General features: G+C 34.1%; 2 protein-coding genes across 10 annotated transcripts in view; one reads left to right on the top strand and one right to left on the bottom strand.

Moving 5' to 3' along the window:
- UBA5 (ubiquitin like modifier activating enzyme 5) overlaps positions 1–8478 on the top strand; it is a 14659-nt gene extending 6181 nt beyond the window's left edge. For 5 of the 6 annotated variants that reach the window (XM_049629830.1, XM_049629825.1, XM_049629829.1 and 2 more), the window contains 9 exons: positions 838–947; positions 1763–1849; positions 2711–2795; positions 3965–4069; positions 4241–4368; positions 6051–6186; positions 6477–6552; positions 6698–6804; positions 7337–8478. In XM_049629830.1, coding sequence (XP_049485787.1) covers positions 838–947; positions 1763–1849; positions 2711–2795; positions 3965–4069; positions 4241–4368; positions 6051–6186; positions 6477–6552; positions 6698–6804; positions 7337–7420 — 918 coding nt within the window. In that variant the 3' untranslated portion in view covers positions 7421–8478. The remainder of the gene's footprint in view (positions 1–837; positions 948–1762; positions 1850–2710; positions 2796–3964; positions 4070–4240; positions 4369–6050; positions 6187–6476; positions 6553–6697; positions 6805–7336) is intronic. The other variant, XM_049629826.1, reaches the window with a different exon arrangement.
- A 3438-nt stretch (positions 8479–11916) lies between these two features.
- The window catches only part of NPHP3 (nephrocystin 3), a 43492-nt gene continuing 40745 nt past the window's right edge, over positions 11917–14663 (bottom strand). For 2 of the 4 annotated variants that reach the window (XM_049629810.1, XM_049629812.1), the window contains 4 exons: positions 14086–14211; positions 13165–13280; positions 12378–12554; positions 11917–12134 (listed from right to left, as the gene is read on the bottom strand). In XM_049629810.1, the coding sequence (XP_049485767.1) occupies positions 12122–12134; positions 12378–12554; positions 13165–13280; positions 14086–14211 (432 nt within the window). In that variant the 3' untranslated portion in view covers positions 11917–12121. Of the gene's footprint in view, positions 12555–13164; positions 13281–14082; positions 14232–14663 lie in introns of those variants that run through there. The other 2 variants (XM_049629811.1, XM_049629813.1) reach the window with 2 other exon arrangements.

Raw genomic sequence — 14663 nt, 5'->3', positions numbered from 1 at the left:
TGTGTGTGTGTGTGTGTGTGTGTGTGTGTGTGTGTGTGTGTGTGTGTATGTGTGTATGTGAAATGTCATGCCTAAATATACTTTGGAGTAATAGCTGTGGGTATGTATGGTGTCATAGTCACAAAAGGAGTCATGTTATACTATAGTTTTAAGTTATGGCATTTGTTTTTATCTTATTTTATTTTATTTTATTTTATTTTTTTAATGTTTTATTTATTTTTGACAGAGCATGAGCAGGGGAGGGGCAGAGAAAGAGGGAGATACAGAATCCGAAGCAGGCTCCAGGCCCTAAGCTGTCAGTGCAGAGCCCCACGTTGGGCTCTAACTCACGGACTGCGAGATCATGACCTGAGCCAAAGTCATGACCTGAGATCATGACCTGAGACACTCAACCGACTGAGCCACCCAGGCACCCCTGTTTTTATCTTATTTTAAAATTTCATTCATCTAATGTGTTCTTGGCCTTTAGTAAACAATTGGAATGAAATGGAATAAACATTAATTTCTCAGTGGATCATTTGGAGAGGCAGTAAATGTTAGGGTGCAGATGCTGGATTGAGAATGCCTGAATTTGAATTGCATTTCTGCATATATTAGCTGAATGAGGTTTTTGAACATGTGCTGTAGTTGTTTCATTTATAAAGGAGAATTAAAGTCCCCATATACTTAAGTCATGGGAGCATTAAATGAGTTAATATATGGCACCTAGTATTTTAGAGTTAGCTGGTATTATTTCTGTTAAACCCATCAAATGTAAAGTCCACTAATTTATTCTTTGTTATGTGTAGTTTATTTCTTGGTATGTTTTTCATCAAAATACCACTATTTTCATTTTAGTTGCTACTCTTTGACTATGACAAGGTGGAACTGGCCAATATGAATAGACTTTTCTTCCAACCTCATCAAGCAGGATTAAGTAAAGTTCAAGCAGCAGAATATACTTTGAGGTAAATGGAATAGTGATTAAAGACATCTTTAGTGACATCTTAGTTTGCATATTTTGTATAAGTTAACCTAATGCATGAATTTTTCTTTACAGAAATGCAGGTTTCACATCAATTCTCTTACCTCTTGATACTGTGTTGGCAACCTTTTTCAGATAGGGCTAGATAGTAAATATTTTAGGCTTTGAGGGCCCACTATGAAACTGCCCTCAAGTCATGTAGTTGTAGTGTGATAGCTGCTATAGGCAATACAAAAATGAATGAACATGGCTGTGCTCCAATAAAACTTTGTTTATGGACTCTTAAGTTTAAATTCCATGTAATTTTAGCATGTTATGAAATATCGTTCTGTTCTTTTTCTCCTGCCACCATTTAAAAATGTAAAAACCGTTCTTAGCTTGCAGACCTCGGAAAAACAAAAACAGGTGGCAGGTCATACTTGGCCCCAGGGCCATACTTTGCCAATCCTCATTCTAGGAAGTTTCTTTGTGACCCCAAATGTCTTTCACTGAAATAAGGAACAAAGAAGTTCTTTTGTCAGGCTAGGCTATAGCTCACCTAGGTGTTAAAGGCTTAATTCCCAGCACATAGATGGTGGGAACATTTCTGTAATCCTGCAGTCAACATGTTTTGAATGTAGTCTTCTCCTTGGAGTGGGGCACAAGAGGTAGAAGAGGACTTTAGATTTTCTTTGAATAGCTTGAATTCCATTTTTCTTACCTCTGTTACATGATCTTTAGCTTTTTCAGTTCTTTTTCCTGTTTTCTCTTAATATTCCTACTAGTAGTTTTTATAATCATTCCCTTTTTCCCTCTTAGGAACATTAATCCAGATGTTCTTTTTGAAGTACACAACTACAATATAACCACAGTAGAAAACTTTCAACATTTCATGGATAGAATAAGGTAAAATTTTACTATGAATATTTTGCACAGTGTCCAGCTCAGTTAAACAAGTATTATTAGAAAACCACTGATGTTGGGGCACCTGAGAGGCTCAGTTAGTTAAGCATCTGACTTTGGCTCAGGTCATGATCTCATGGTTCATAAGTTCGAGCCCCATGTGGGGCTCTGTGCTGACAGCTCAGAGCCTGGAGCCTCTTTCAGATTCTGTGTCTCGCTCTCTCTTTGCCCCTCCCCTGCTTGGGTTCTGTCTTTCAAAAATAAGTAAACATTAAAAAAAAGTTTTTTAATAAAAAAAATCTGATGTTTAATTCAGCGAGTTGGTAGATTTGATATATATTTTTGTTTTTAAAGTAGTTAATTTTTGTGTGTTAGTAACTCAGTAAAAAGTAAATACTGTCCAAAAGACAATAGTAACAACAATCAAAAATCAAAAACTCTGTTGTTATGGTGTTATAACAAGGGATCCTCAACTATAAGTTCTGTGTTCTAGATTATATTTCTATGTGAAGGTGGTTTTCTCCAGATTGTAACAACACTGAGATACTGAATTGTATTCAATTTTTATTACATTTACATTTGGAATGAAAAAGGAATAAAAGTCTATGAAAGCTGATGGGGAAATGGTAACTTTTGTGAACAGATTTTATACTTCTTGTGTCTTCTTTGAGAAGCACTGTAGTATCATTGATGTTATATACATATTAGTTAGCAATACATACTGGATCTTTAACATTAAATACTATGCCTTAACTGTACTCAAACATTTACTGAAAGCACAAATGTATGACTAAACAAATTAGAGTGTATTTTGTGTCCTGATTTCTTTTTCCTCCCCAAGTAAAATTTATTTTCTTTACCTAGTAATGGCGGATTAGAAGAGGGAAAACCCGTTGACCTAGTTCTTAGCTGTGTGGACAATTTTGAAGCTCGAATGGCAATAAATACAGTGAGTATTCCTATTGTATAAGATGTTATACTCATTCATCTGTTTTCTTGTATAGTTCTGTATTTAAACCCTTTTATAATGTGTTTCATTAATTTTTAATGTTCTCTTAGCCTACTTTTAAAATTTATTCTAGTGTGCCTAGGTGGCTCAGTTGGTTGAGTGTCCACTCTCGATTTCAGCTCAGATCATGATCTCTCGGTGTATGAGTTTGAGCCCCACGTCAGACTCCATGCTGACAGTGAAGTCTGCTTAGCATCCTCTGCCCCTCCTTTGCTCATCCTCTCTCTCTCTCTCTCTCTCTCTCTCTCTCTCTCTCTCTCTCTCTGAAAATAAAATAGACATTTAAAAAAGTTTTATTCTAATAGTTGTGGGGCCTCTCTAGCTTTGCTGGTGTGGCTTATGTTTCAGTATCCTATTCTTTATTATGCCAGTAGAGGAAACTATAAATAGTAGATACTTCTGATGTACAATTTTTAAAATAAATGACTATCTTAAAATGTGTTATTCTATGTTAGCATTGGTTTTAATATTTTACTTTATTTTTTAAGATATAAATGCATATACATTGCTTACAAACCTTGTTTCTCAGAAATAAAACAATTCTTTGGAATTACTGTGGCTTCAGCTTTTCAGAAGGTATTTTGCAGTTTTTTGTTGCTGAAATTATTTTAGAAAAAATAATTTTTACAATCAGAAATACAATAAACTTAATCACTCAATTTAATTAAATATTTATTGGCTGCTTACTTGAATGCTGTCAGTTTACTTTTTAAAAAGTTTAAAAAATTTAGAGTGGAGGTGGGGTGGGCAAAGGGGGGGGGGGAGAGAAAGAGAGAGAGAGAGAGAGAGAGAGAGAGAATGAATATCTTAAGAAGGCTCCATTCAGTGCTCAGCATGAAGCCTGAGATGGAGCTCAATCCCACGACCCTGGAATCATGACCTGAACTGAAACCAAGAGTTGGATGCTCAACCCACTGAGGAATCGAGGTGTCCCCAGTTTACTTTTTAAATAGAGAATGGCAGTTGCCAAGGAATTCCATTATTGATAACTTTCCTCTTTTGAAAATTTAAAACACCCTTTGGTAATCATTTAGTTAAGCTCCAGTTTTGCATGAAATAACTTTTGATAAATCTTGCTTTTTTTGTTGTTTTCATCTGTTTCTACTAAGGCTTGTAATGAACTTGGACAAACATGGATGGAGTCTGGGGTCAGTGAAAATGCAGTTTCAGGGCATATACAGCTCATAATTCCTGGAGAATCTGCTTGTTTTGCGGTATGCATGATTCATTTTGGCTTATTAACTAAAGTATTGAAAATGTACTTTGTATTGAAAATGTATTATAATTCAAGGAATAAAAACTTTGAACGTGATGGAATACTATTTTGAACCTGCTTACTTTTTCCCTTTCATTTTGAAATATATTTTCTTTTCTTTTTCATGTAGTGTGCTCCCCCACTTGTGGTTGCTGCAAATATTGATGAAAAGACTCTGAAACGAGAAGGTGTTTGTGCAGCCAGTCTTCCTACCACTATGGGAGTGGTTGCTGGGATATTGGTACAAAATGTGTTGAAGTGAGTGAGGGCGAATTTTTCTGAATAGTTTTGTTTGCTTTTGATAGAAATATATTTCATAAAGCATTTCAAATATTGGAATTACCATCTAAGTATATAGTTTCTTAAAATCCAGCATATGGTTTTTATATATGTATAATATATATACTTTGAATTTACATATATTAGTATATCTAAATATAAACATACATATTAATATACATACATGTGTGTTACTCTGTGCATTTAGAATAGCTCTTGTTAAATGGTACAGTAGTACTGGTGTGTTTGTTTATGAAATATTAACCAAATGATTTAAATCTCTGCAGGTTTGACCAAAGAACATAAACACATTTCTTTACTTAACTCTTACTAAAAATAATATGAATGTGATTAAACATTAAAAGGATAATACCTCTGCTCTCTGAAAAAAAAGATATTCACAACCACACCATCTAAACTATAGTGAAAAAGGACAAAGGTTTCTTTGCAGCTAAAATGAATGTAAAAGAGTTTTATTAATGTCAACTCACATTTTATTAAAAGGAGAAAGCCTTTAGGTGTTCCTTTCCTCAGACCATTTTTTTTCTCACTTTACAACTTTAATAAGCTTAGTTATGTTTCCATGCCTTCCGGTATAAGAACAAATTGCAACATGATACAGGGAGGTATCCTGATATCAGAAGTGTCAGCTACCAGCAGAGAAATTGCAAAAAGCATACCTAAGAACTTTCAAGGCAACTGTCGAGGGCTATTTTATGTAAGAGCAATAGCTTGTACAAACTTCAGTAGGCTCTATCCAAACAAGATATTTTATAGTATGTTCCAAAAAAAAAAAAAAAAAAATCATAGCTGCAAACTATTTTCTTAAGGACGTGTCCTATTTAGCCAGCCCCCTATGGATGGACATTTAAGCTACTTACAGATTTTTTTGCTGCTATTAACAATGCTGCAAACAGCACCTTACATATATCTCTAAGTTAGGTTTTTGTAGATACGAATTTTTAGAAGTGGAATTTCTGAGTTTATGCAATATTTATTTTGACAGATACTACTAAATTTCTCCTTCAGAAGGATTGTGTATTTCTATCACCGGGTAGGAATACCTGCTTTGCCCATACCAGTTCATAACATTGGGTGTTATCAAACTTTTTAATCTTTGTCAGTATGATAGGTAAAAAACGGGTATTTCATTTTAATTTTCAGTTACTTATGAAAAGGGGTGAGCACTTACATTTTTCTGTGAATTGTCTGCTTCATATCATTGGCTCAATTTTTGTCTTGTACACTCAGTGCAAATGTGTTTCCTTTTGTTGTTTATATTTTGTATGTGATTTTTCCTCCTTTATAAGCTTCTAAAAGGAATCAGAACTGTTAGGGAACACAAGGGAACTTTAAGGCATATTGGAAATGTTCTATATTTTGATCTGGTAGTGATTACATGGGTAAAGACTTTTGGAAAATTTCATTGAGCTGTACATTTAAGATTGTTAACCTTATAGTAAGTTATATATAAAAACTTTTAAAAAGTAGTTAGATGTAGTACCAATCTCAGCGATTCTTCTCTACATTTTAATCTGACAACAGTACTTAAAATACTGTTGCTTATCACAAAAAACCATTAAGTATTTAAAGATCAATTTTTAAAAATTCAGTTCTTTTATGGTTTCTTTATCTAAGTGTACTTTGATTTGCTTTTCTAGGTTTTTGTTAAATTTTGGTACTGTTAGTTTTTACCTTGGATATAATGCAATGCAGGACTTTTTCCCTACTATGTCCATGAAGCCAAATCCTCAGTGTGATGACAGAAATTGCAGGAAGCAGCAGGAAGAATACAAGGTATACATCACTTGGTCAGAATGTATGAGAGGTCATACTGTTTGGACAGTATTTTAGAACAATTACTTAGATTTGGAAAATAAGATAAATGGATTCTGGATTTTTATTTATTGTATCTCTAGGGGGTAAATGTTAGTAAGAAATTAAATTCACTATGCTACCAAAGAGAAAAAATTTGTTTGAAGTCCTTTTTTACTTTGGTAAAATAAAAAGCCTGTCTGAATTTTTGATTAATGCTTCAGAGGCCTGAGAATGAGTAAGAATACTTTGATACTGTTTTATTTCTACAGAAAAAGGTAGCAGCACTGCCCAAACCAGAGGTTGTTCAAGAAGAGGAAGAGATAATACATGAAGACAATGAGTGGGGTAGGAATTCTTTCATAAATTGAAATGGCAGCATGAAACATAATCTCTTATGGGAGAAAATATAATTAAATTATACAAACTTTGAATAATTACTGCTTATTAAATTTCCTTGAAAACTATTATAATATCACATTTAACTCTATAGGTATTGAGTTGGTGTCTGAGGTTTCAGAAGAGGAACTGAAGAATTCTTCAGGTCCAGTTCCTGACTTACCTGAAGGAATTACAGTGGCATATACAATTCCTGAAAAGGTACACCTAAAAGCTGATTTACCATAAGTGTCAGATAAGAGAAAATGTCTACTTACCTTCTTTCTCTTCATCCTAGTTTATAATGCCAATACAGTATTTCCTAATTTGGATATTTTATGCTATAGCAGTTAAGATGTGTGAGAGAAGTATTCAGTGTTAATGTGGAAATATACAGTACATTTTCACCTGTTTGAAACATAGACCTAAAATAGTGATATTGACTCATTAATGGAGCAAGTAGGTTTTAATTAAATGAAGATATCATTTTTTATATTGAGAATTTTAGCCATAATACCATTTAAAAATACCACTTCAGTAGAGATCTTAAGAATACTGAAATTACTGCCTTGTAAATCAAAATATTGGTGGGGAAAGTAAAAGACTTTGTCTCTCCTAAAAATTAGAAGGTATAGTTATTAAAGAAAGTTTACTTTATAAACTAGTTGAACATAGTAAACTTAGTGATTATATATTCCTAAGCATCAAGAATTTTAGACGGTTATTTTTTCACTATGTTTCCCTCATTTGATAGCAAGAAGATTCTGTAGCTGAAGTAACTGTGGAAGATTCTGGCGAAAGCTTGGAAGACCTCATGGCCAAGATGAAGAATATGTAGACAATGGACTGACCTACATTTTATTTCCTGAGTTTAAGCAAATGTCCTTGCAATTAAAAAAAAAATCACTTAAAAACTTACAAAGCTTAGGGCAACATTAATTGATACATAATCTTCACAGAATTGTTACACTTTTTGAAAGTACTGTATCGTTTATCACTTTCTCCCTTCAACTAAATCAATAACTCTCCTAAAACTTCTGTTACATTCCTGTTAAGAAAACTTGAAAACTTAGCCACTGAAATGTTTTGGCCTTTGGAGAGGGATGGGAAGGATGGACCAATAATATGCTATGTTTCTTTTCTTTCCAGTAATTCTTTGTGGTGTGTTGTCTGAGGCCCTGGACAATAAAGTAGTATGTGGTTCTCAAATGTAGACAGGGCAGGGGGTACCACCTATTGGTTAGAGCTAGCAGGCCTCCACTCATTGTGTTTAGAATCACTCTCTACAAGAAAACTACTACCATTAACTTGGCCAACAGTGAATTTCAAATAATTAGCCTGTAAAATAAAAATATCCTCTCAAATGTTACCTGATGAAATACAAGCTGAAATGTAGTCATTGGAAAAGTTTGTAAACCTGTAAGTTATATATTAAAAACAAGACAAAGGCAAATAAAAGGAAACTTTCTTCACAGATAAACAGATAAAAGGTACTTTCAGGAAGTACAAGTTATTATATTTCTGCACTGACCAAGGAAAAGGAATCATAGCATCTGTGGAACATATATATCTGGAGTCACTGTACTTTATTGTGAGCAGCAAGGAATGAATTTAAGCTAAGATCCTCTAGATTATACCCATTGTATGGGCTACCTTCGGAATACTTCATTTAAATTTGATTCTCTAGGTAATTAGTTATCCTGTATTGTGGGCATAAGAGAGATGTAAGAAACCTCTGTAATGACTGATGTGTACTTATTCAGTGGGAGAGAATCAGTTACCCTGATTATGATCACTAAGTTATAAATTGATAAACTGGTTTTCTTTGGAGTTGCATACAAATAATGAAAGTTTAGAGAGCCTTGGATAAATAAATTCCCAATGGTTTGGAGACCATTGAGAAGAAAAAAATAAAAAAAAAAAAAAAAAAATATATATATATATATATATATATATATATATATATATATGTGCATGTGTAACCATTATCAGTAGGATGTTACTATGCTATGCTAACCTATTTTGATGATTTTTTGCTTTGAAGATAGTAATATCTAAATTGTATTTCTAGGGAAGAACATTAGTACAAAATGAAAAATGCAGTCTTCCCTTGTAAAATAAAGTTCTAAAAACTGATTTCAGAAACCTCCAAATATCAAATTTGTTCAATATATTTGTTTTGAGATTCTAGAATCCTATAGTGATTCTTATGTTTAGAGTGAAGTTTGGAAAGTAGGGGGATAGTTCTTCTAGCTTTGAAACTTATTTATGTTGCCTTGGTAGGTCATTTGCAATTCAAAAAAAATCAGTGAATTCATGTGTAAAATAGTTTTTTTCTAGTTACTCAAGATGTTTTGAATTTCAAAAAAGAAAAGTCTTTCTAAAATAATCCCATTCCTTTGGAACCTCTGGTACACTGATTTGGGAAGGCTTTGCTTATAATTTAAAAATGGTATAGTTTGATAATGTATAATAGCAAGAACATACTTTTATTCTGCTCTTAACATAGGATTTCACACTGCTGGTGTTTTATACTGCATCAAATCTTAGATCTAAGTTATATAATTCTTTGTCTAATATATTCCATTAAAAAATAGTTACTGGATTATTTTACCAGAAAAAAATCTGGTAACAGGTACCTTTTGCTATGTGGAGTGCTCTTTTGATAATCTGTTTGCCATGAAAACTTACAGGAGCTGATAATGAGAAATTAACACTGAGTTTTACATTACTAAATAAAACCAGTGTTTGATCAGATTTCTAAAAATGACTGTTTCTAGAAACATGAAAGAAGGAAACACACTTCCAAAATTGCCTTAGCACAAGGGCTTTAAATTATAGTAAAACAATTATGTTCAGCTCCCTTCCCCATTGTTAATGGGGAGCTAATTTATGTACTACTTAAATGTTTTATTTAGTAAAAAAAAATATGTATTATGGGTTTCCTCACATAAAAATACTCCTTGAATACCTACAGACACAACACAAAAAGGTGGTAGCCATTTAAGAATATTAAGATTTAACCCTCCCCAATTGCATTTTTTCCATATTTTTTTCTGTAAAGTATTAATGAAAACTATAACCACCATTATTTGGTTCCTACCAATTCAGATGTATAATTGAGTTGTTTCAAAGTTACCTTTTTCATTGTGAAGGTGTATATCAGTGTAAACATAATAGTTCTATTTGAGAACCTCAAATAGATGTCTGTTTCAGCAAATTTTTATCTTAAGTAGGCATTTTACATAGAAACATTTGAGTTGGCAGTACAAGAAGTAGTAAGATCAAAATACAGCTTTCAAAAGTATATTTATTTTTTAATTTTTTTTTTGTTTGTTTTTACTTATTTTTTTTGAAGGAGAGAGAGAGACAGAGCATAAGCTGGGGAGGAGCAGAGAGAGAGGGAGACACAGAATCCAAAGCAGGCTCCAGGCTCTGAGCTGTCAGCACAGAGCCCCACGTGGGGCTCGAACTCACGAACCGTGAGATCATGACCTGAGCCGAAGTCGGATGCTTAACCGACTGAGCCACCCAGGTGCCCCTCAAAAGTATATTTAAACTTAAATCTCTTGAAATATATGGAGTCCTCAATCCCCGACTGTAATTAATGAATTTTTACCACAAGTCACTTTTAATAAATTATGTTTCCACTTAAGGTTTTCAAGTCCAAATTATGTAGGAACAAAGAATAAATGCATATTATTCTTTTGCTGGTTTTTACTTTTTTCAGGGTTCTTCTAGAATATTAATCTCAGATTATTTCCAAAAGCAGTTTAAAAATTTTTTTTTAATGTTTATTCATTTTTGAGAGAGACCGCAAGTAGGGGAGGGGCAGAGAGCAGGGACACACAGAATCTGAAGCAGGCCCCAATATGGGGCTTGAACCCACAAACCGTGAGATCATGACATGAGCTGAAGTCAGAAACTTAGCCAACTGAGCCACTCAGGTATCCCACAAAGTAGTTTTTTTAAGGCATTAAACTTAATATTACTACTTATAATGTTTTAAATTACTAGCTATTAGATAATTACATTTTTTTTTTTTTATAGATTAAAAAAAATTTAATTTTGAGAGAGAGAAAGAGCAGGGAAAGGCAGAGAATCCCAAGCAGGCTCCATACTCCCAGCACAGAGCCTGACACATGAACCATGAGACCATGACCTGAGTAGAAATCAGGAGTCTGACACTTAACCAACTGAGCCATCCAGGTGCCCCAAGATAATCAAATTTTAAACTCTAACAGCTTAATTCTGAAATGAGTGTATGGTAATTTGTGAATTTAATTAAGATGTGTTATGGTCGTGTTTTATCTTTTTTCCTTTTGAACTTCTCACAAAAGGGGGAGAAGGAGGCTCATTTTATAAGATCCTGCCCAATTTCTTCTAAATCACAGCTATAGTGCCTTAGAATCAGACCATTGCTTGTCAAACTTAGGTGCATATGAATCACCTGGGGATCTAGCCAAACTGCAGATTTTGATTCAGTAGGTCTGAGGAGAACCTCTAGAGTCTTAATTTTTCATCAGCTCCCAGCTAGTACTGATGATTCTGGTTCATGGACCATCCTGTGCATAGCCAAGCCTTACAGAACATTAACCAAAACCTTATAAAGTCACCAAAACTCAATTTGGTATAAAATGGAGTGGTAAAAAGAAAACTTGAAATTGCACTTTTATTTTTAAATTTCCCTTAAAAAAAAAAAAAAGTTTGAGAGAGAGAGAAAGAGCCCTCTGTGCATAGGAGGGGCAGGGAGAAAGAGAATCCCAAGCAGGCTCTGCAATGTCAGTGCACGGACCCAATGTGGGGCTTGAACTCATGAACTAATGAGATCATGACCTAAGCTGAAATCAAGAGTCGGACACTCAACCAACTGAGCCACCCAGGTGCCCTGCACTTTTAAAACAGTGAAGTATAGCTATTACATCTTTCACCTTTATAATTAATATGTTGGAATCTTACAAGTATTAAAATTAAAGATTTTATTATATATAAATACATAAATGGTTTTAACCAAAATGTGGCAACATTTATAAAACCTGTAAAACATTTCATTTTTCAATACAGAACAGACTATTCTGAGTTTGAGATAAATGAGATCAATTTAGGCCATTTAAGAAAGAAGAGACTGTCATGTCTCTATCTTGGGGAAGGTCAAGGAATGCTAAGAGCTTGACTTGTTACTGCATTAATGGCGTCAGATTATGCAGGTACATATAACACAGCAGAACAATGTAGACTAGGCGTGGCCCAGTCTGCTCATGGAAAAGGTAGAATTTTCAAAAAGGTAGCAGAGACAACTGTTACTAGTTCATTTTACAAAAGACAATTCAAACCTTTCATAAACATTGTCCCTTTATTCTTTGAAACTTCTTCGAGGTAGAGAATTAGGCCAGGCTACTGCTGAAAAGCATGACCAGGAATGGTGAGGCCAGAGCAGCTCTGAGAGATGAAAGAATTATGGAATTGAACTCCTTGTCTTTACTGCTCTTCCAGCTCTTGTTGAACAGACCAATCCACTCTTCATGATCAATTCTTCATATCATTTTAGGATTCTAAGGTGTCCACATCCATTGGTCCCATACAATAGGAAAGTTAGTTATTTTAAACAGCATACACTGACACAATCATGACTGAAACCTCAATGTAGTCCAATGCAATTTCATGCAAATATCAATTAAATTACACAAAGTAAAAATAAATTAACATTTTTTTAATGTTTTAAATTCTAATGTTCCAAATGTTTCTTAATTATTTTGTCTGAAACTGCATTTGCAATGAATTGTAATTGCCATTACCTTGGTCCCTGATGAAGGAAAACATTAGGAGAATGGGTTGTTTTTAAGCTAAATGTGTCTCCACTTGATGAATGTCGGGAAGGAGCTTTTCCACCCAAAAGTGATGTTTCTGCTTCTTTTATTTCCATCGCCCTTTTGTATAGTTCAGCAGCTTTTTCAAAATCCCCTTCTTCATAGCTTTGTAAGGAAAAATTGTTGAAATGAGAATATAACCTCTTAACAACTTGAAATGACCTTACAGGATACAGAATAACAAGCTGTGAATAATTCCTTTCTCCCTTCTATTTCCAGTGCATGTGCTCAGGCTGACTAGTAAAACAATACCCAAACTCTCCTTTCTATCTGAACTACTAAAGTATATCTCAGTGCCTCATATAGACACCAGAGAGACCATGTTGTAATGGATGCAGTGAAATTGCTAAGGGAAGTCTCCGCATCTTGAGATACACAAACACAGAAAAAGCAAAATCAACATGCACTTAATGGTAAATTAGTTTTGAGGACAGCAAATTGCCCATATTACCCCCAGAGCCTGTTAGCTGCAAATGTAAACCATCTTTCACTACTTACCTGATACATTCGTCTACAACAGAGATTATGCAGCCTTCATTTCACTTCTGGATACTACTTTAGTATCTTGAAGTAAATCAACCCCAAACAGCTCCTTTACCCCCTCGAGTCCAAGGAAAAACAATCAGCACCAAATATTCTGTTTTGTTCTATGATGACTCAAAGCTGTTCTAAAATGGAGTTTGGCTGTTATCAGGAAGCTGAAAAAAATTCTTACCTAAGCACAGCTAAATTTTTTAATGTTTCTCCAACTCGAGGATGCATCCGACCCAGGCTGTCTTCATAAATCTTTAATGCTCTTTCATATAATGGCAAGGCTTCGATATGTTTTTTCTTATTAAAAAAAAGTAACAACACTCACTTGAACACATGGAATTGCTGAACTTACTATTAACATATTCTAGACTAAGCTGATATACTTGGGTAAGCACCTCTAAAAAGGTTAATAACCTCCCACAGGATGTGGATAGAAAAGATTTATTAAACATAATGGTAGAAGCAGTATACTAGAAAGTCAGAAACCTAAGTTTTAGACCTGTCTTGGTGACCATTGACCTGAATCCAAAAATATAAGCAAAAACCTATTTATTGCCCTGTGGGTACAACACCTGCTTTTCACCTATCATAGACAAATGCCACAGCTTAAAGACAATATTAGATATAGAGATGTACAGAATCTCCAGAATTTAAAAACCAAGCTTATGCAATGAACTAAGCACTCAGTAGGTGTTTTACGCTAAGAGGAAGGGACTGTTTTACAAATATAACTTCAATAATTTCCCAAGTACTAAAGAAAGCATTAGTAATCTTTTTTTTTTTTTAAGTTTATTTATTTTGGCAGAGAGTGCATGAGTGGGAGAAGGGACAGAGAGAGAGGGAGAGAGAGAATCCCTAGCAGGCTTCTCACTGTAAGCACAGAGCCCAATGTGGGGCTTGAACTCACAAACTGTGAGATTATGACCTGAGTTGAAATCAAGAGTCAGATGTTTAATCAACTGAGCCACCTAGGCGTCCCTAAAGGAAACATTAGCAATCTTAAATTTCCTTTAATTACTGCTACTGTGTCACAGCTAATTCATATTTATCTATATTTCATACCTTAAAACCATTCATAAAGAGTTAATATGTAGGAACTTACCATTTGGCTATAGAGAACAGCTAAATTCACCAGGGCAGTAGCTACACTAGGGTGCTTTGGGCCAAAAGATTTCTGTCGAATTTCAACAGCTAGCTCATACAAAGGTACAGCTTTGTCAAGTTTCCCCTAAAAAACAAAAGTGAAATCTAACAAAAATATTAAAACAATAAATACTATCTGATCAGAGCTTTTTCCATAAATAAAATTTTCTATTAAGTAATTTTGAGGAAAAAAAAATTTCGGAAGCATTTTCTCCCACTTTAATGGTTAAGTTCATAGATAGATAACTGAAATCTAATGAAGTAAAGCCACACTGAATATAAAAACATTTTCTTTGATAATTCAGAAAGCCCTTTTATAAAGATCACCCATTACCACTAAGTTCCCGGTGACGTAAAAATACCGGGAAAATATGTTTGCTACTGTATATAATTTAGATTTGGCATCAAAATAAAATCTCATTTTCTACCAACTCCCTTCCAGGTTTTCCTAATTGTTTCATTTTTCACTTGAAAGTTGCCCAGAAATAGCAACAATGCATCATCGTTCTTACTAAATCATCAACTTCAGTGCCAGGT

Source organism: Panthera uncia, chromosome C2 (assembly GCF_023721935.1).
Source record: "Panthera uncia isolate 11264 chromosome C2, Puncia_PCG_1.0, whole genome shotgun sequence".
NCBI classification, from domain to species: Eukaryota; Metazoa; Chordata; class Mammalia; order Carnivora; family Felidae; genus Panthera; species Panthera uncia.
This window is presented reverse-complemented; position numbering and strand designations above follow the sequence as displayed.